We start from the raw sequence: 20,933 nt of genomic DNA, 5'->3' as shown, positions 1-20,933 counted from the left end.
CACACAGCATCCATCTGCTTAGCCACAAAGTCAGTTCTCCTTTTCATTATTGTCTTATTTTGTGGAAGTGATCATTGTACAATTTCAATACGTTTCTCAACATAATATGGATCAGTGACAAAGGAACAGTTATCTCTGCTATTACCAGTAGGATATTGACATTTTCTGCTGAAAGACTGCCTTCAATTAAAATGTTATGGCTAATGTATTAAAGGCTAGTTTTGGTTCTCTGTACACACACCTGAGTCAGTGTACATTTGGTCCTCACTTTTATACATAAAGAATAATACTGCGAAATACTGCAAAAACTCTGGGCAGATGGACAGGCACAGAGAGGAGAAGTGTGATATAAATGTGTTATGAGCATGTGTGAAGGTGTTTCTGAGAGAATGTTTTATGAAGCGTGTTTGTATCTTGCTTCTAAATATTTTCATATCTGCAAATATCTGCATGTGTGACTGTCCAGACATGTTTCTGACTGTGTGTGTGCAAGTGGTTGTGAAAGTGTGTGCCCTGAATTTCAGCCATGTTATAATCCTTGTCATATTTCCATATTTGGGCTTTAAACTCAGGAAGGACCCAGTGGCCTGGTAAAAACTGGGGCAGGCTAAACACAAACAGCTGTATATGGCATCTATATATGTATGTGGCTGTTTTCTTTATTTAGGTAGAGTATATAATATTTTCAGACATGACAACAAGTATGCATTTGCTGTCCCATTTTTCAATATCGCTGGAATGTTTCTGCAGCACTGATGAGGGAGTTGATCATCACCATTGTATTGTTTATATGGAGGTGTACAGTAAATATCAGAGTAATGCTTTTGGTATTTCAAAAATATAGCAGTTACAAATGCAATGGCTGTTAGATAGCATCCCCTAATAGCATTGGACCCAAATCCAGGACTCCTAACAAGTAGGTTGAAAAAACAAGAGTGAGCTTTAATGATGAAAAGCTGGTATCAATCCACAAAAACAGGCAGGCCACAAAAACTGAGGAGGCAGGCTATGGCAAGTCCAAGAACAAAGCTCACTTACAAAAAACTAAACTAAGAACAAGCTAGTCAAGTATGAGGAACTCAGGCGAAAATACTGGCAAACAACCAAAGCAGACATCCTGACAACTGACAGAGGGAAACCACATGGACTAAATACACAAGAGATAAAGACAAAGAGTAATACAAAACATGACACATGTGCAGAGTAACCGTCAAAATAAAACAGGAAACAGACTAAGCAAACAACAAAACCATAACAATGTTATGCAACAGTTATGTTGTCATATTATGTGATTTCCTTTTGGCTGTCTATGATGAAAAAAAGGATTGTTCATACTCTTTTTTCGGTTCCTATTTTCAAACACTCATTGAATGCCCCATCTTTATAAAGGTTGGTGAACTGTGAAAATATTATTGTTACAATTTTTATGATTACTATGGTTATGATTATTATTGAAGTTGTCAATAACATAAACCACAACAAACAATGAGATAGTTGTAAATAAAACAAAAACTGCCATGATGATAAGTAAACAACTAATTATTGTAAAAGAGAAAATGAGCAAGAAGGTTTAAGACAATTTTTTTTTTGTAATTTGTATTTTTTTTATAATAAGAAATAATGGTTACTACTTAAAATATTGAGTAAAATAAGAATGATTTCAACAGCATGTTCTTTGGATGAATGATGATACACTTTTTGTTGATTTTGAAAAACTTGAAAAATATCCAAACAATATGTTTTTACTAACGTCATAATTTTTTTTATTCTTATGTGGTCATTAATTTCTACCTTACATTTTTTAGATAAAATGTTTATTTGACATGCTGACAAATTGTTATAGTACATATAAACTGATATAAACCATTAGATGGTTACATTATATGATGATGACATTTATATAATTGTATATTTTAGATTTTGGGTTTGTCATGTCTTAATGTGAGAGTGTCCTGGATCAAGAATCACAGTACATATTCTTGGTGGTTTGTATGCAGATGACAATCAATTAGATATTGTTTGTCCTGTCTGTCCATCCAACACGTTGGTCCAGGGCAAGTTACTGGCCAGACTGATATTAGACTTCATATGCAAGGAGAGTTGAATCAAGGGCAATTGGAAATTTGAAAATATTTTATTACAGATCCAAGGGGCTTCTTCAGTTCTAACTGGCTGGTGGAGAGTCACAGGTTTTTAACCTCTGTAGTGTCACTGAAACTACTTGGGTGTAGCTGTGTGAATGACAGTCAGTAAGGTTTTTACATGAAGCCAACTGATAATGTCTGTTTGTCCTGTCTGTTCATCCAACACGCTGTTCTTGGGCAAGCTGCTGGTCAGATTGATATTAGTTTTATATGCACTGAGGGTTGAATCAAAGGCAGCTGGACTTGGTTGTACAATTACAGTCATTTGGCAGAGGCTTTTATCCAAAGCGACATACATATGAATCCAAACACTGATGGCACAGCATCAGTGGCAGTTTTGGGGTTCAGTGTCTTGCCCAAGGATACTTTGGCATGTGGACTGCCGAGGCCAGGGATCAAACCACCGACCTCCTGATAGGCAGATGACCGCTCTACCTCCTGAGTTACAGCCGCCCATGTAGAAACTTAGAAATATTTAGCCACTCATCCAAGTGGCTTCCTCAGTTATAGTTGGCTGGTGGGGAGTCCCAGGTAATTAACCTCTCTGGGATGTTGTCATGCTTGCTGAAACGACTTGGGTATGGGGAGGAAATCAGGAATGTGAGAGGATGTCAGGAACAACAGCTTGGCCTTTATGTACTGTGTTGTACACATTGAAGGGGACAAGAATCTCCTCATTGGTGTATACAGGAAATTCTCACACAGAGTATATGAGAAACTCAGAAAGACTTTCAACAAACACAGTATCCATGTGGTTTTCAAACCCAGTAACACACTATGACTGAAAACTGTTCCACCCGAAAAATTGCACACCCAAACACAAGAAAAGCCATCTTGTATACGCAGTCCAGTGCAGTGAGGAATACACAGACTTGTATAACAGGGAAATGAAATAACTATTGAACAAACCCATAACTCAGTATAGGAGAGCCAAATCCTCAGGTTAAGGCTCTGTAGATTGCCTCCAACTGAAAAAGTTACAACAATGTAAATATTTTGGAAAGGGAAGAGAAATGGTTTGAAAAAGGAGTGAAGGAAGCTATTTCTGAAGAAAAAAAAAAAAATAAAAAAATACAGAAACCATCCCTTCACAGAAAAGGAGGTCCACAACTTATCCCCCTCTTACAATACTGTCCTTTTCCCTTCCCAACTTTTCTGAGTTGGTTTCATATGACAACCTTAAAACTGTCATTCATACAGCCATCTGCATCCAAGGGGTTTCAATGACTGTGATAATGACCCCACAGAGGTGAAATAGCTAGGACGCCCAACCAGTCAGTCAGAACTTAGATGAGAGGCAAAGTGTTTTCAAGTTTCTACAACCAAACTCTGATTTGCCCTTGATTCAACCTTCATTGGAGGATTTGTAACTTTGCAGCTTGATGATTTTGTGTTGTGGGTCGTCTGGCACATTAGCTGGTTGCAAATTAAACAGCATTGCAAATATATGTTACTTTTGTTGATCATATTTTAGCAGGCTTTTGGTCTTACAAAGAAGGCAACTGCACAGTTTCACCTCTTTTCAGCTGCACTTACGAGCCTTAACTTTGTTTCAAATGATTTCACACAAGGTGGCAGGAGCTTGAGGTTCAGCTCTGGGACGTACTTAGTAATGTCCACCATGAAGGTCTAATCACACAGACCTGCTCTCAGGTTCCATGGCAGGTTGTACCTTCATCTCCATGAATTCTTTAAGACAAACTGACACTGAAGAACAATTTTACTGTCTGGTGCTAGCAACTCTGCAACAAGACACTCCTTCACAAATTCTCCCTCTGAATGAGGTTACAGCTTACAGGCACATTGACTTGACTTTCACTTCAACAAAAAATAGTTTGTCCATTTTCTTTGAAAGTATAACACTCCGCATTTACTTATGTTTTCTTGACAGTCAGCATGGTGCGCTGATGTGATGTTAACCACAGTGTGTGCGTTGTGACTACTCAGAAGGATGAGTTTGTCTAATATTTAATGTTATTTTCTTTATCACTGAAAAAAGCAATTGCTTTTTTATATTTATGATTTGCCTCACGGCCTGAGTCAGACTGTCTCAAGGTCTGTATGTGGCCTGCAGACTGGAGGTTCCTCACTCCTACTCTAGCAGTGGTCCATAGGATAAAGTTTTAACAAACCACTGGAATGAGCACATTGTTTGTGATCATTGTGTATTATCTGGCTGTGCTTCACCAGTGAAGAGCAGTCAGCATTGGCAGGGTATGCACTGCCTGCCCGAGGCTCTTAGCCAAATTGAAATTATTAAGTCAATGTTAGGTTTATTTTTAATTTTCATTCATTTAACAATAGGTTTGCATGTGACAGCATTCAGTTCATTTCATAACCTATTAAAAATGATTCAATGCTATTATCTAGGCATACAGAGGCTGCGCAAGCCATTCAGCCTTGTGATGTCCTCTAGCCTTGCCTGTGGGAGGTGGCCATTGACATCACATCATAAACTGCTTGTATAGCGTTAGCTATTTTTCCCACTTGCATATGGCACATGGAAGAACTTCCAGGTGAGATAGAGGTGCGGACTATTTGGATATTGATATATTGACACATATCAAATGAAGGCAAAGGTAGAGTTACATTTAAGCTAATTTAAGGTATGAAGGAATTTCTGTCATGAAAGAGAATTCTAAATATGTAATTTTCGTTTTCATTTTTTGGGGACTCTCAACAAAGAAAAGGATTATCTTTGTGGATGTGGTACAATGGCTGTTTCCCATGTTTGCTATTTGGCAGGACCACCAACAAGGTCTGCACTAATGCAGAATGTTGCGACTTAAACAACTTGCCCTGTGTGATAGCATGGAAAGGCGGTGGTCCACATTCAGACCCAGATTACTCTGAAAACATATGGACACTATAGAATTGACCTGTCTTGGGATGGTCAATGGCGGCTTAACATTAGCATCTACAATGAAAAGGTAAAGAAAAATAGAGAAATCCTAAAAGCTCTCATAGACACTGTGTGTTTCCTTGGTAAACTATATCTCTCTGTGGGAACAGTGAGAGTGCAAACTGGGGTAATTTCAATAAACTGCTGTACCTGACAGTAAGCAAGAAAGCTAATTTAGCCTTCCAGCTGGTGTCAAACATATTTCCTGGCAAATGTCAGTCAAGCAGAGTCCAAAATGCCTTAATTGAAGTAGTTGCAGATGATCTGAAGCAAGACATATAAGAGGAATTGAGTGGGGCACAGTCTGATGTAGTTTCCACTGTTATTGCTTATATTAGGATTGCATGAATTGTGGGGAAAAGATTTCCTCATTTTGAATGAGTCTGGTTTCATTCTTAGAGCATGAAATACTGCCACTTTGTCATGGCATTTTACATTTGCCTGGTCAAACACACCAAGGGGTGTGACAAAGCGTCAGTATTTGACACTCTGGGAATGAATGAGAATGTTTTGTGTTTTTTTTTTTTTTCAATATGTGCATTTGTGCAGACTATTGCGCATAAGCCTCTGTGTTGTTAAGTTTTTGAGAGAAAGAGTTTTCTCTACCTCCTCTCTCATTAGTACTTTCTCTCCCTTCCTTTCTACTTCTGTTTGTCTCTCACAATGCACTGCAGTGTAATGACATGTAGCCTAGTAGAACGGTGTAGCAATGGGGACTGCTATAGAGGAATTGTTTAACTTTTGTCATGGTATTTTACAATCTTCATTTTGAAGAATTCTCTTAGAATGTGTTGTGCACTCACCTGCCAGAACGTAACGATGTGTGCAGCCTGGTCTCCAGTTGCCTACCTGGCCCTAGATCTTACAGCATGTTACTGTGGTTCATGCACACACACACACACACACACACACACACACACACACACACACACACACACACAGTTCTTGCATACTTTTTCAGACTCACATTCACACATTCATACTTTCACATTGAGTTCTGGTCATCATTAGGCACCAATTTGGACAGCTCTGTCTAGCCTGATTGTCTAACAGACAACATAGCTGCTGTATGTATGTTTGTGTGCATCTGGATCATTCTGAGAGAGGATGACTGAGGTCTCATCCAGACACACACATACAGAGAGAGACAGAGAGAGAGTGGCCTGAAGATGCACTCAAGAGTCAAAGCCCTGTTCTAATGGAAAATGACATGTTCAGCCCCACTGCACCATTTAGAGTGATGGAGTTCAGTGAATGCAGTTCAGCACAGTTGAGTATAATCCAGAAAAAAATCAAATATATACAGTGGAAAGAATCAAACTTCATCTGCAGTTGACATTTCTTTTCAGGTTGTGATTGTTAAAACAAGTTGATAATATCTGAGGCAGATTTACAGGTCTTTATTCATTTAGATTATATGGATATGTTCACACACACACACACACACACACACACACACACAAACAAACACATTCTCCTAGCTGCTGTCCATCACTCTCTCAAAGACTCTGAATATAATAACCTCAATCTCAAGTCCTGTACATGTTGTGATTTTTGACATGCTAACATTGTTAGATTGTCTAAAGCATTAAACATTACAACAGATGTTTATCTTGCTGTCATTTACTGTACTCAATCAATGTTGAAGTGCTGACTGGGTGAATAAATGGTTAATCACCAAGAAATGTTTGAACTGCCAATGAAATCACTTTTGGAGAAGAGCAAGTCAGTAACCCAGTAGCTGTATTTAAGTATACAAATGCCACTCATTCGGTATAGATGCTTGTGAAACAGTATTACAAACGACTTTTGTTTATATTACTACAGCACTAGCTGAAAGGCACTTTTATAGTTTGTGTCAATTAACATATCCTTGTCACATATGACTTGTGGAAGCCCACACAGTACAAGCATCCTCAGTTATCACCAACCTTTAAAAGAAGAGATTTGCTGTCATCTGGTTACTACTCTGATAATGGCTGAGCAAAACTGGAGGATAACATAATCATTTTATCTTTGTCTCTTAATGGAAAATGTTGGCAACTGTTGGGAAGGATGTTTGCCAGAGGAAAAAAATGCAAATGTATCAGGAGTTATGATGATGATGAGAAGGATGATACAGAAATAAAACTATATGATGCTGGAAGAATGCTGGTGTGTTTTGGCTGCCGCTTCGCTGTCCAACTTTTAAATGTCCAGTTTTTAATGTTTTCTTGCTGTCTCACCACCAAAGCACTTTGGGCTAGTCCTGCTCCATGTACATTTCTATGTCCCTGATACTTTGGACAACCCAATCCAAACATCTCTGGTCAATCCACTCTACAGATTGAATAACAATAATTTCACCCCTGACTGTCTAAACAATCTAAAAGACTATGGAGAAATTAGGAGATATAATCATAATTATTAAACAGCTGATATTATGAAAAGTCACATGATTGGAATGGACATGTAGTGCTCATGTTTACTGGTCAAAATTAAATACAGTAATACATTTAAAGTAACTAACTGGGGATACATTTTGAGGTGTTAAGAAATCTAGATATCTTCCGAGCTGACTTACAAATGTAAGAATTACAGCAGTTAATTATAAAGTAACAAAGAACTTCAACTGCATCACAATTTATCTGCAAAGCTGCTCTAAATAAATTCATTTTCCACTTCAATCAGAAAAACAAACATGAACATTCTAGAGGGACTATGCATTTCCCTGATTAGGAATGTTAAAACCACAAACACATTCCATGTACTTATATAACTATTTATAGAAAAACAATCCTGTTTACTCATTCAAGTTATACAGTACTAAAGGTATGTGATAATGTGCATCTCATATCTCTGTCCTAAGTTCTACATGTAAATTAATATAAATTATTAATAATTAATAAATTATTGTGACTGGTCACAATCAGTCAGTGGGTTGTTTAATTATAAAGGTTGCTGTTGGGTCAGCTAGCTCACAAAACCCATTCTGCACTGAAATGAGTGAAATGAGAGAGAAAAGGTGGGAAAAAGAAAGCCAGCAAAATGATAATCAGAAATGTAAAGTGTACAGTATTTGTTGTTAATGCACTTAACATATACAATTCCATAAATATCCCAAAGCAATGTACAAACACCAACGTTAGTCCAGTTTCCACTGGACTAAAGTCCACTTTAGTTTCCACTGAAACAGCTCAGTCACCCAACAAATTCAACAACACAGAAATAAAACACAAAAGGCCATTAAACTAACAATTAACTTGCACGATGTTCTTATAGTTAAAAGGAGAGTCCTAGAATAGAATTCATAAACAGAATGTTCATTGGTAGTGTGATAATTGAGAATTCTAACTAGTCTCTCCCTCAGTGAAGTGGCTTAGAGACAGACTAGTAATGATATCAGCCATTGACTACTGTTGGATTGACTCCATAGAAGGGGACAAGTGGAAATACTGCCAGGATTCAATAACAGCCGTCTCTGTGACTTTACAGTGACATGAGTAGATTTTCTAATTCACAGCTGGAAAGCCCACATTCAAGTACAAGTCAAGACACAGTATACAGCAAGCTCATATGCTACTCAAGCACAGCCATTTCATTTGTCTCAGCTACTGAGTGTCACTTAATCACACCTTGATGTTGCATAGATGAATACATAAGAGGAGTTAGTGTAACATCTAAAAAGAGCATCATATTTAGCAGCCGGGTCAGCCTCAACTCCTCAGAGTAGTTGTTGCGATTTTTTAGAAAAACAGCTAAAGGGAAGGTCATACCATCCTTACAATAAAAGTGGTTCACCCCCTTGGAAAGACGAACAGTATTATAAAACGTCACCGATATGTTATGATTTGTAAATCAATGTATTTTAGTAGGACCCAAGAGGCAGATAATCAGAACCAAGGGAGCTGTTCAACACAAACAGTTTATTTAACAATAACAAAATAAACCAAAACACTACAAAACCCAGAAAAACAAGAGAACACAAAATTAGCCCAAGAAAACAAAACATTCGCTACACCGTGGCGAGCGGGTAGGAAGAAAAACACAAGACAAACAACAAAAAGCAAACCTAGGATGCTACACTATGGTAAACCAAAACCAAAGACAAGATCCGCACGCAGGCGACTATGAAAATGAGACTAGGTAACAAGATGCTATGGTCACAGGACAAATGGCTGGAGGGTCTCTGGCACGCTGCTTGAAGCCCCGCTTACACGTACATGGTTATTTTGAAAAAAGGAGACATTTCCCTTCGTTTGTGCCCTTTGTTTACAACAGAGAATTCGCCTCTGAAAATGATGCTTCCTAAAATCTCCGGCCAGAATGGAGATTTTGGAAAACGTTGGTTGCATGCTTGCGTGTGAACTGAGAAAAATGGAGAAAAACGGAGTTTTAGGTAGCCGATGTCACATTATGCACCAGAACTTGCACCTGCGCCAAAAGTGCGACTTATGTTTACATTTTGATTTGGCTATGGTGATCATGGATGCATTCAGAGTAGCAGTCACAGTTATGTTGCTGCAAACCCTTTTCATATGTTTGCATTTGCAAATACAGCTGTTCTATTATATCGAGGAGCAGAGACGGATGAGTGCTCGGAGGTCAGCATTTTGCAACAACTTCTCCCCTTCCAACACGAAGAACCATCCACGTCACCACCAGCGTCAACAGCATAAATACATGGGTTAGTATAAACGAAAAGTTTCTGAAAATGGACACTTGTGCACAAAGTTATTTTTGAAAACGGAGAGGGTTAAATGTCCGTTCGTGAAAATAGCCGGCTACGTGCAAACATAGTGTAAAACATGAGACAAATCAGTGGAGATCAGCCTCAGGTGCGCCGTCTGCTCATCGCACCGCCAGGCCACACCTCCACTGCCGACATGGAGGAAAAGGGTTAACAAAAACACAAGCAAGCAACACGGAAAGACAAAACCAAATCATAATAACACAGACTCTAACAGATATCTGCTAAACAGATTTTGTTATATCTTTCTTACAAAAATGACTGGGCAGGACTTGTGAAAAAGTCATGAACATTCAATATAGAAAAGGTTCATCCTCTGGGGACCATGACTGTGCTTAGTAAATTTCATAGCAATCTTCTCATTATATTTTGATATTTCTTATGTACAAGTGGAAATATTGGGCTTGTAATGCAAGAAATGTTATGGCAGCCTGACCAGAAACTGGTGACACCTGAATCAAAGACTTGGCTGGGCAAACTGGCCACAATCAGAGTAATAATCGATTGCAATCAGGGTTGGAGTTAACTTCTCTTCCCACTATGGGTCAGAATACAACCCATTTAGCCAGCTGCTCACAGTGTATAAATGCGATATACCCACAGGCCACAGAATGAACCTTGTGTTAAGGAAGTTTTCATATATTTTGTGAATGGAAGGTAATGAAATTACCTGCAAAGAGGAAAAAAGGAGAAGCTCAAATTTCAATGGCTTCCACCACTGTTTCTTTCCCTTTGGAATATGTGTTTCTCTCCCCTTCCTATCCTCCCTTGCTCCCTACTCTCTCTGCCTACCACTGTGGGCCGGCCAAGTCAATTTGTATTGACTTATTCCTCACTCCATTAAATCCCTTTCTGTTAGTGGTCATAATAATGAAATGGATATGAGGCAAATGCACATGGTCCACTTTAAACTGTATGACTCCTGTCAGTTTTCCCATTGACATCTACAATTAGAAATTATTTTCTTTAATTGTCCTAGGCTAGTGATTATCACCTCTTCTGCAGGTTTAGCAAGTGGCCATACATACAGTACCCATAGATAAACCACAAATTCCATTCCAAGTATTACATCTTAAATCCCATTTTTACCTTTTCTTCAAAAGCATTTATGCAATAGTGTTATTCACAGTCAACATCAAGCCAGTTAATTAACACCTGCATTTTCTGAGTAAAACATCAGCAACAAGCAGGTCTTTCCTGAGAAAATCCTTAAATACACATAAAGTGTTTTATGCCTTCTATTTCACTGAACTAATTTTAGCAATAATTGGACAAGTAGCATGAGTTGTGATGTGCAGCTTGTTTGAACAAGAGAAGAGAGAAAAGAAATTGAGTGCTATAAAGTGAAACCTGAAAAAAACAAAACCCAAGAAAAAACAGGTCACATAAATGCAGTACACAGGCCATAGCAGGCTTCTAAGGCCTGGGTTTGTTTTTCTTGGTTGTTGTTTGGTAATTTTCTGCTATTCTTCTACCCCTCTCCAAGTACTGTCCCCCTTGAAAACTCTGATTAAAAATTGCATACCATCAGTTATCTGTGAGAGCTACTGTGGGATCTTAATTGAGGCCCAAATGATATATAGTACTTCCATGGGCACTTATTTAAACCCTCCACTGTGCTAATTGCAGGCTCATTCCATAGTGTTTGGAGGATGACACTGTAACAGTGAGAAGTTATATCTATCCAGAAAGAACAAGTTCCATTCGTTCCAGACATGGGTAGACATTGTGGTGGTGACTTTAGAAAGACAGGACATGCTCCCACTCACCTAGTGAGGACAATTACTGACTTGACTGATTAACTGTCCTGTGAAGATAAGTGAGGTGTTCTTTGCATGCCATCACTCTTGTCAAGAGGGAGCACCTAACATTAATATACAAGACAAGGCTAGAACTATTATTTTAGTCAGTTACTTTAGTTTTAATTAGAGAAAAAAATAATAATTTAATAATTTAATTTAATGAAAAAATATTTAAAGTATATATGTACCACAATGTGGGACTGCCAAGACAGTCATAGTGATGGATTGCAGTATTACAAGTTTCAGGTGTCTAACTCATTTCATACCATGCAGAAATTAATGGAAACCCATGCTTGTTTAAAAATAGGACAAATATACTCTTTGCACACATTGAGAAATAGTGAGCGGTAGTGTAATGTTCACAGAATTCTTTAGTTAATGAGATAAAATTTGCAAAACCATGGTATGGACCTTTCATCTACAAATGGTCCAGTCAGCTACCTTCAGTGAATACCGGCCAAAGGAACTTTTCTGTAACATTCTACAAATGTATATCAGGTGAGTGATGATGTCTGTGTTCACCTGTATCCATTGAGTCTGCCTCCAAACAGAAAAGAGGCTCTCTGTATTAGACCTGCTCCATTACTTTGAATGGTAAATATTCAGGCGTAATGAGTGGGGTTGGAATATTGAAACCTTGTATCAGCTCATCTGAACCATGAATGGAGCAAAGACCATTAAGACTGTAGTGCTTATAAGCAATGTGAGGTCAGTACTATCTGTCATCAAAACAACATAGCCAACATCTACAATAAACGAACCAACGTTGCTGAACCTAAACTACAGATTAGTATTTACGAGACCAAAAAAATGACTCAAGACAGCCTGGGATTTCCAGTTGACCCAAAAGTTACACATGAATAAACTGCCTAGGATTTAGATAAAGAACCTGCAATATCCAATTAAGTCCCACAGATTTTTAAAATCAGTGCCAAGTCCTTAGCAGGATGATCTGCTATAGGAAAAACAGATGAAAACTTCTGTGTCTCTGTTAAACTTTCTCTCAAATGTTTCACACTTCAGATTATATTGCTGCAGATTCCAGCACGATACAGTAAACAACATACACAAGACATTCTTATGGAAGCTTATGCAGGTGATGATGAGTTTTGAGACCAACTTCCTATCGATCATGGAATCCCATCAATACTTGTAATTTTAGAAGTACATGGGATGTGGGGTGATTTTAACATGGCCCTGGTCAGTGATTCCAAGCAATTTTTCACCCCCACCCCAGTAATAATTACTCACTGTTTTGACAAACTTGCTGATCCTCCTGAAATTTAAATCACATTCTGCTAGATGAAGAAAACAATAAAAGCCGATTTGCTAAACTCTCCAAAGTTGAGCATTTAAGCAACAGGGAAGGAGCCACACGGTATGCATGCACTGACCATAACTTCAATGACTTTTTAATAACTCAACCTCAAAATCTGGCCATGTTCTGAACATGCAGTGATCACAATGTCTCATATTCCTTAAGACACAAACATGCACACACAGGACATATAGGACCCCGCATCCTGTGTTTATCCTTCACAGAACACTTATTTTTCATCTTGCCTTGCTCAGCGAGGCCTCCTTTCCTGGTCACAGTGACAGCGGAAATAGAATAAGTGAATAGATACACCTACGTAAAATGACAACTAATGATTTTACTTCTGCATTCTCAAACAGCTGCTCTGCATCACTTGCTTTCTCTGCCCCATCTTATTTATTCACATTTCCCCCCATCTGTTATTCTCACCTGCCCTGCCATATTTCATCCCATACACCTGTATTTTGTCAGCTGTGTGAAACCTATTAATTAAAACTAGAAGATGAGGGTGCCAGACAGCGGGGAGTCAGTTATAGTTAAATTAAACAAAGGTGTACAAAGAAAGCAATGAAGACAGTAATAATAACAAGGATGTGGGATGGAACTAGGTGAATGGATGTACAGAAGGAGTGGGGATGATAGCTAGGAAAAAAATGGCTGGAATGAAAAATCATTCTTTGTTTGAAACATCATGCCTCCCTATTCGGCTTTCTGATTGGCTAAAACAGATTCCTTCCAGAAAAAAAACACATGAATCCACCTATCACACAACAGACGACAATTCCATAACAGGGTTACCATAGATACAGTGATAATAAATGTTAATATGATCGTAAATCCAAGTAATCATATATTTCTTTTATGAAAAACACCTGTCTTGTCATTTGTATTTCTGAATCTGTGTCAGTAGCACGGCTTATATCTGATTTCAGACTGAAGGTGTGATGAAGAAAATGGACACGCCCATTTTTACCACCGTCAATCACAACAATAATGTGCGATGCAAAACAGGAATACGTTATGTGCAAAAAAAGAAAAACACAATGAGAGACTACCTTTGATCGAAATAGAATGTGCAAGATTAGACACAGGCAAAAACAAAAAAAAAATGGATGGAGGAGGAGAAATGGTGAGAAAGATGCCGTGAATGAGGGGGGAATAGAGGGAGGGAACTGGCAGAGCGAGATGGAGGTGAGTGAGAGATGAGACAGAAAAAGACGGAGAAAAACAAGAGACAGACACCTGCAGTGGCAAAGGGACATACTGATAGACCGAGAAAATCCAGTTTAAAATATACTGAGTCAGAAGGACTAACAAAAAAATATATGAAGGGAGAGGACTGGCAATCGAGAGGTATAAAGAAAATGGAGGGAAAGGGAAGGGAGTGACACAGACAGCAGAAAAAAGGGAGACGTGCAGAGAGCGAGGGAGATAGGAGAGGAGAAAGGGTTCAGACAAGCGTGAAGCATCAACAATGGAGGCTAACAAAGACAGTCCCAATGGAGGCATCAATCACTGCTCCACTTATCCCTCCTCCCCGAATTCTCATCTTTTTTGCAAATGTTTTGCCCAGTGCTCCCTCCTATCACTCTCTTCTACCCCTTTCTTCCCCCCTGCCACTCCCACCTTCTCCATCCACGCACCTGTCCATCCATCTGTCTGTCCAGCCTCCAAATCAACACTCACCCTCCAGAGTCTGCCATCTACTTTTATCCTCAGCCCAAACAATCTATTCATTTGTGCATCCATTCATCAAAACACACAGAAAAATAGTTGCATAATCTGTGGTCTTATCGTGAGAAGACGTATAGATGGCATGATTAAAATTCACAGCTTATCTGTCCATTTCTGCAGAGACGAACAATGTGGGGAAACAATATCTGTGAACTGTGCCAAGAAAATGTGCAAATTAAATGTACAGACAAAAATCTATGCTTTGTTTTTTTCTGCAGGACATATACTGTCTTCATTCTCTCTGCCCACAACACACAAAGGAATCCCATGATACCGAGAGGGATGGATGAACAGAACAATGGCAGAATGGCACAGCTAATGAAAGATAAAAAATAACAAATTTCTCCACCGTCCTACCTTTCTGGCTTTGCGATTCATCCATGTTTTCCTCCATTGTGGCAGGTTACAGTCCCTTTGTCTGTATTTAGTGTGAAGCTGTTTAAAGCCCTTTGCTAGCTCTCAGCACAGTGTGCGTGTGTGTATGTGGGAGGCTGTGTGTGTGTGTGTCTGTGTGTGTGTGTGTGTCAGTGTTTTTTTTTCCCTCCCTGTACATGATGGAGGCTCAGGGAAGTCCCTGTTTCAACACTGCCCTCTCTCTCTCTCTCTCTCTCTCTCTCTCTCTCTCTCTCTCTCTCTCTCTCTTCACTCCGATTCTCTGGGCTTCTCCAGCATCCTATCTCTGTATCTGCCTGTAGTTTTAGCTTTCTGTTCAGATATTTCTTGAAATAATGTATGCATCAAAAATGGAGAACCTGATTGTAAACAGCAAAATTCAATCTTATTTTCTTAATACGAAGCTGTTTTTATATTATTAGATCCACAATGATATGTAATGTCACATACATAATGCCACATACTAATGAATCATGAGAGAATCATTTCATTTAAAAACAAGTGAAAATTTATTGAAGTCAGTCAGGCACTCTCTGAGATTTAAGAATTGCAAACACTGATATACAAATAGACTTGACAGAACACCATGAAAACATCCTTCAATTAGAGTAAAATGCACTGGAAAATACCAACAAAGAGGATACATCAAACAAGGCAGCTCTACACACTGACGTGACAATGATTTCAAATAATGTATACTACAATAGAAAGGAACATGATGGAAATATAGGTACCACAAATAGGAGTTGCCTTGACTTCACACAGGAATACTTAGTTATGAGACAGAGATAGAAACCTCTGCCACATTTATTGCGTCATTGTGTTCTTGGTGAGAGCCATGTCTATGCCTTTAAGTATGGAAAATGGGGCTGGGAGTCCGTTAATTTAGCAAGCAGCATAAAGACTGGAAACAGGAGAAACTTTATAAGTCATGTTTATAAAACCTTCTGTACATAGATGACGGCTTAACCTAGCAAAGTAACACAGACATAAGTTTGTTACTTCTGGAAGTTGAAAATAAGTGTATTTTGTTGTCCTGATGGTCAAAATGAACATCTGTTGTTTGTAGCTTGAATTTGAAAAGTAATTCAAAACTACATTATCCTTCATCTTAATCCAGCTTTTAATGTTTCAAAGAAAATAGCTTCTAAATCCTCCTGGAAGTGAAAGACAGCTTAACCAAATAAAGTGGAAAGTGGTGGAAATGAACTTATCTCACTGTCAGTAGTATGTTACCCTTCATATTTATCCAACTTTGAACAGTAATCTCCCCAGTCATATAAAAGTGCGAGAACATCAACTTAACGGAAGTGTAAACCACTCAAAATGGCCTCTAATCAGGGTGATCTTATTTCCATCTTTTTCTTATCTGTAATAGCTACTTTAGTCCAGCAGAGGGTAGTCGTGGTGCTACAGAGAGAATAAGCACTCCTTTGTGAGAGAAAAAGAGCATGAAGCAGAAAAGCTGAAGCAGAAAGGAAACGAAGCACATGGACTATCAAGTGATTTTTTTTTTTTTTTTTTAAGTATTTTAAAGGTTCTGACCAAAAATGAATTCCAAATAAGCAAGCTCTGGCTGAAGTTCTGCTGAGGATTAAATGTTTGCATGCCATTCTCCCTTGAGTGTTTGGGGGATGGATTTTTGTTCAGAAGAAGAAACTTTACTTTTCGGGGGGTTTTTTTGTTTTTCTCACTTAATACTCCATGTGAGATGCGCTGTTGCTACTCTCTCCACTGCAAAAACTCCTGATCTAGACTTGCAAGCTTATATGTAACTGTAAAATCTTATTGATGTTGTTTTGAGAATATACTATGCAAGAGCAGATTGTGTAAGATTATTAAGATTGTTAAAATATTTGTCTTTTTTTTCTTACTTTTCTTACTTAAATCTTAAAGTTAGTTATTTTACATGCACATCAAGCTAAATTACTGTCAGAGACACTGTTTATCACCACATTGTGTCTTTTAAGACAGCCTTTAGCTGTGAGAACTTGTTTCAAGATGGTCCCGTAGCAACTGCTTAAGACATCAGCTCTGGTATATATACCACATGATGCTAGTATTGCTTCAATCATAAATATATGCATGTACCTAATAGTGTCCAACAGTTTCAGTAGTAGGACTGCTCTGGCCATTTTTCTGTTCTACCCTAAAGAAATTTCTCATTTTTTTCTTTATTATTTTTCTTTAGCCAACATTTGCCAAGGAAGTCCTCAGTGAAGGTCTGCTTTATCTGATGGCTTACTGTCACAGTCCAGCCCAGCACTTACCTGTACTGCAGCTCTTCAGCCATGCCCCATACCTGCCCATTTGCACACCTAGCCTATTAGGCTCATCAGGAGAGTATTTAAGCCACGCTGTCATTCTTTCCAGTTGCCAGATTGTCTTTGCATCATGTCAGACTCTCCAGCTTTCTTTGCCAAACTGATCTCCGGTGTCCAACCTCGCCTGTTCCTGACTACTCTGTACGTCAAAGCCCTGTAACTGTGGGTGTGCTCATCTTACCGCCGCGGTGGAATTAAAGAGCATATTCCTCCTCCGAGAGTGGTTTCGACCATGTCGAAATCTGTCAGTGATTTCCGCATTCGATCCACTCTCCTCGCAGTAACTCCGTCTGAGCTGGCTCTCTGCTCAGTGGCATTGCTATGGTCTCTTGGGGCTCCAAGCAAGAAATCCCTGTGGCCCCCACCCCACCCGTGCACGCCGGTTTTTGCACATATAAATGCACAATTTCTGGGACATTTGAGATGCATACTGAAAAAATATATTAGTGGTTCTCAAAGTGAGGTCCAGGGACCAACAGAGGTCCCTGAAAGCCCAGGCCTATCAATAATCGTTGTAAATAATCTGACACAAGTGCACTGCAAATTAGTAGAACTTGAAATATAAAAAATACAAACCTGAGTAAATAAGTAATGTACACAGCATTTTATACTACTACAACTTCATGCTACTGTCATAAAGAATATTTAGAGGGCAGGCATATATTATCAATTAAAGTGGAATACTGTTTTCATTGTCAGTGTTGGAAGCAGGCACGTTATCCTTCCCCAGCTTTGCTGGTTTAAAATATGTTAGTAATGATCCTGAGAAGAGATATTTTTATAACATATTTATTAAGTCAGTTCAAAATTATTTCACATTAGAATTCAACATGTTCTCCTCGGAGTACACACATATCCATCATTATGCATAGCTTTTTCATACAAGGTGCAATTTATTATTATCATTATTATTAGGCTATTATGTTTATCATTATTATTTGACTGTCAGTCTACATGTCTATCTAGACACTCAACAGAAGTTTTATTGTTGTTTTTTGCTGGTGGTGAGTGAAGCAAATCTAGCGGGATTTACCAGCATCAGACTAGTAGCTGGCGTTAGCTAGCCTGCTAATGTTGTTGTGTCCTGTTTTCATATCATTCATCATGGCTTAATTGTTAGCTTAGTTAGCTGTGTTAGCCCCTATGGAGTCCGTGACAACACAGTAAGTCAGTAGGCAACAATGCACTTACCACTGTGTCTCTTTCTTTTTTTCCTCCTTTTCTTTTTGCTTCTTTTTTTGGATTCAGAGGGATAACTCCTCTTCATTTCTTCTACATTCAGGGTGAGAGGTCAGGGAGCTTGACCCATTGGAGCAGTCGAACAAAATCACATTTCGGCACAACACCAGACAAATCACATGTAAATTTCAGTTTTCGCACGGTACAGGGTCAGGTGCAGGCTGAAGGCAGATGGGGCAGAGCCCAACAAGGAGGGTTTGCTACTGCGGTGTCATTTCATTACAAATTGCCCATTGTTGTTGTTGCTGTGGAGTATATTTTGGCAGCCCTAGGGGAGCCCCCCTGTCACAGGGTGTGTGTGTGTGTGTGTGCGCGTGTGTGCATGCCGGTGGCTGGGTTGCGGGTCTGCTCCTGTTACCAAGGGCACCGATTGAATTGCTGTGATTAGCTACACCTGTCCACAAAAACGGCAGCGACTGTGATTGGTGCACGGGGGGTGGTTAGTTTCCCCCTTAAAAGACACAGGTGTGTTGCATTGAGAAGGGAGTCAGACCACAGGGCGATAGGCAGCCGCGGAGTCAAGAAGGAGCGCACCGGGGCGAGAGAAACGGAGCTGAACGGTGGCAGCGGGAGGACACAGTGACGACACACCGCAGGTAGAGGGACCAGCGCGTGGTGGACCCGAAAGATCCGTGCGGCAGGACCCGAAAGAGGAACCGGCGAGAGAGAGAGGGAGAGAGAGAGGAGGCGCCGTAAGGATGGTGGAGGAGTGAGGCACGCTTCACTCCTCTTCTCAGCTAAGTAACCTCTCCTTATCTTCATGACGTCAGGGGCACGCTGATTTCCACAACCTATACAAGGGGGACATTCATAGCTGTGTCTTCCTTCCCCCCTCCCTTTATCATAATTTATTTAATTAATCTGTCTTTATTAGTTTGGTTGGTGTGGATATTTATCCAAGAGTGTTTTCTTGTTTGTTTGGAATTTCTTTTGATGCTTGTTTTGGAGGGGGAAGAGACACTATGACTGTACCCCTGTTCATGGGATGGACCTGCTGTACAGGAGTTATCAGACTCTGAAGTAATTCAGCCCTTTTTCACATAGGCTCCTCGCTGCCATACCTGTGGATGCAGCCACAGGGCTAGTTGTCTTGCAAGACGAGGCTCCCCAGGACCCTGAACTCCTAGCGGCCGGTGAACTGTGGGCTTTTCGGGAGGCTCTAGCCCTGGACTATTTTAACAATTTTTTTATGTGTTTTAATGTAAATAAATGTTCCTACTAAGGCTTCCTCTGTGTGCTGATTAGCAGATTGCTCCCCAGTAGAGCTGTAAAGAAACAATTAGGGGTTCCAACCCCGTTACATTCCTAGTGGCCGCGGGCTCCAAGCAACTGCCTGGCTTGCCTGTCCCAAAAGCCCCGCCCCGTCTCTGCTCAGTACGGCACAGTGTGCCTTGGTTGTCCGTTTCCGGTTTCGGTTGTCCGAGATTTCTCACTTTTCTAAGACCTAGATATTTTTTCTTATTTCAAGAAATCTTACCAAGTGTAATTATCTTACTGCACTGGCGGATAATTTCACTTGTTCCTAGTCTGTATCTTCTCAAATCAAGTATTTATTTCTTGTATTTAGATGGTTAATTTTTGTAGTGTCTGCAGCACTGGAGAATGGAATGCAGCAAAAAAAATCATTAAATATTCAGCAGAGCTTCAGCCAGAGCTCCCATATTGAAATTCATTTTTGGTCAAAAGAACGTTTAAACAACTAGCCAGCCAGTGTGGATTCTCTCACTTTATTGCCAGACCTCTGTTTGTTCTGTAAAACATTTTAGCTAGCCAGTAGCTTTCTGTTAGACCTTCTGTGAACTTCTTGACATACTCAGAGTGGGACAGTTTACTACACCCCTCTGGGGTCAGACCAAAGCCTATGTCGAATGGAAGCCTTGGCTGCTGATCAAACATCAGCTGGTATGGGGAAAAGCCAGTGGTGTCATTTTGGTGCAGTTATATGCATGTGCAAGGGTCTGCATAAAATTCCTTCACCTGAATTTATGTCAGTCTTTGAGTATTCACATTGTTTCTAAAAGAGTTCAGTTGAATTGCTCCATGGGATTCCATTGGGCATAGTACTTGTATTTTTTATGCCAAGGAACAAACCCAGATCCTTGATCAGGGCTGCCTCAAAATTGCAAGCAAACGCATATGAAATTCGCAATGAATGAAAAAGTCATTCCATAAAGCTTTTCTCATTGTCAGTGCCATTCGACCTGCAGTAGAAAGTGCCACTGCATATTTGGTAAAATGATCCCTTATGACCAAGATGTTAGTTGTTTCTTTTCAATCTGGTTGCAGGGAAAGGTAGTCATTATAGACTCCTGATACACCTCTGTCAGGTCCTGGTCTTGGCAATATAT

General features: G+C 39.5%; 1 protein-coding gene across 1 annotated transcript in view; it reads right to left on the bottom strand.

Moving 5' to 3' along the window:
* The window catches only part of gpm6ab (glycoprotein M6Ab), a 45,702-nt gene extending 30,431 nt beyond the window's left edge, over positions 1-15,271 (bottom strand). The window contains exon 1 of the mRNA XM_076727784.1: positions 14,987-15,271. Within this exon, the coding sequence (XP_076583899.1) occupies positions 14,987-15,023 (37 nt within the window). The 5' untranslated portion in view covers positions 15,024-15,271. The remainder of the gene's footprint in view (positions 1-14,986) is intronic.
* Between the last annotated feature and the right edge of the window lie 5,662 nt (positions 15,272-20,933).

Source organism: Chaetodon auriga, chromosome 4, assembly GCF_051107435.1.
Source record: "Chaetodon auriga isolate fChaAug3 chromosome 4, fChaAug3.hap1, whole genome shotgun sequence".
Classification (NCBI taxonomy): domain Eukaryota; kingdom Metazoa; phylum Chordata; class Actinopteri; order Chaetodontiformes; family Chaetodontidae; genus Chaetodon; species Chaetodon auriga.
The sequence above is the reverse complement of the archived record's forward strand: the minus strand, read 5'-3'. Positions and strand labels throughout refer to the sequence as shown.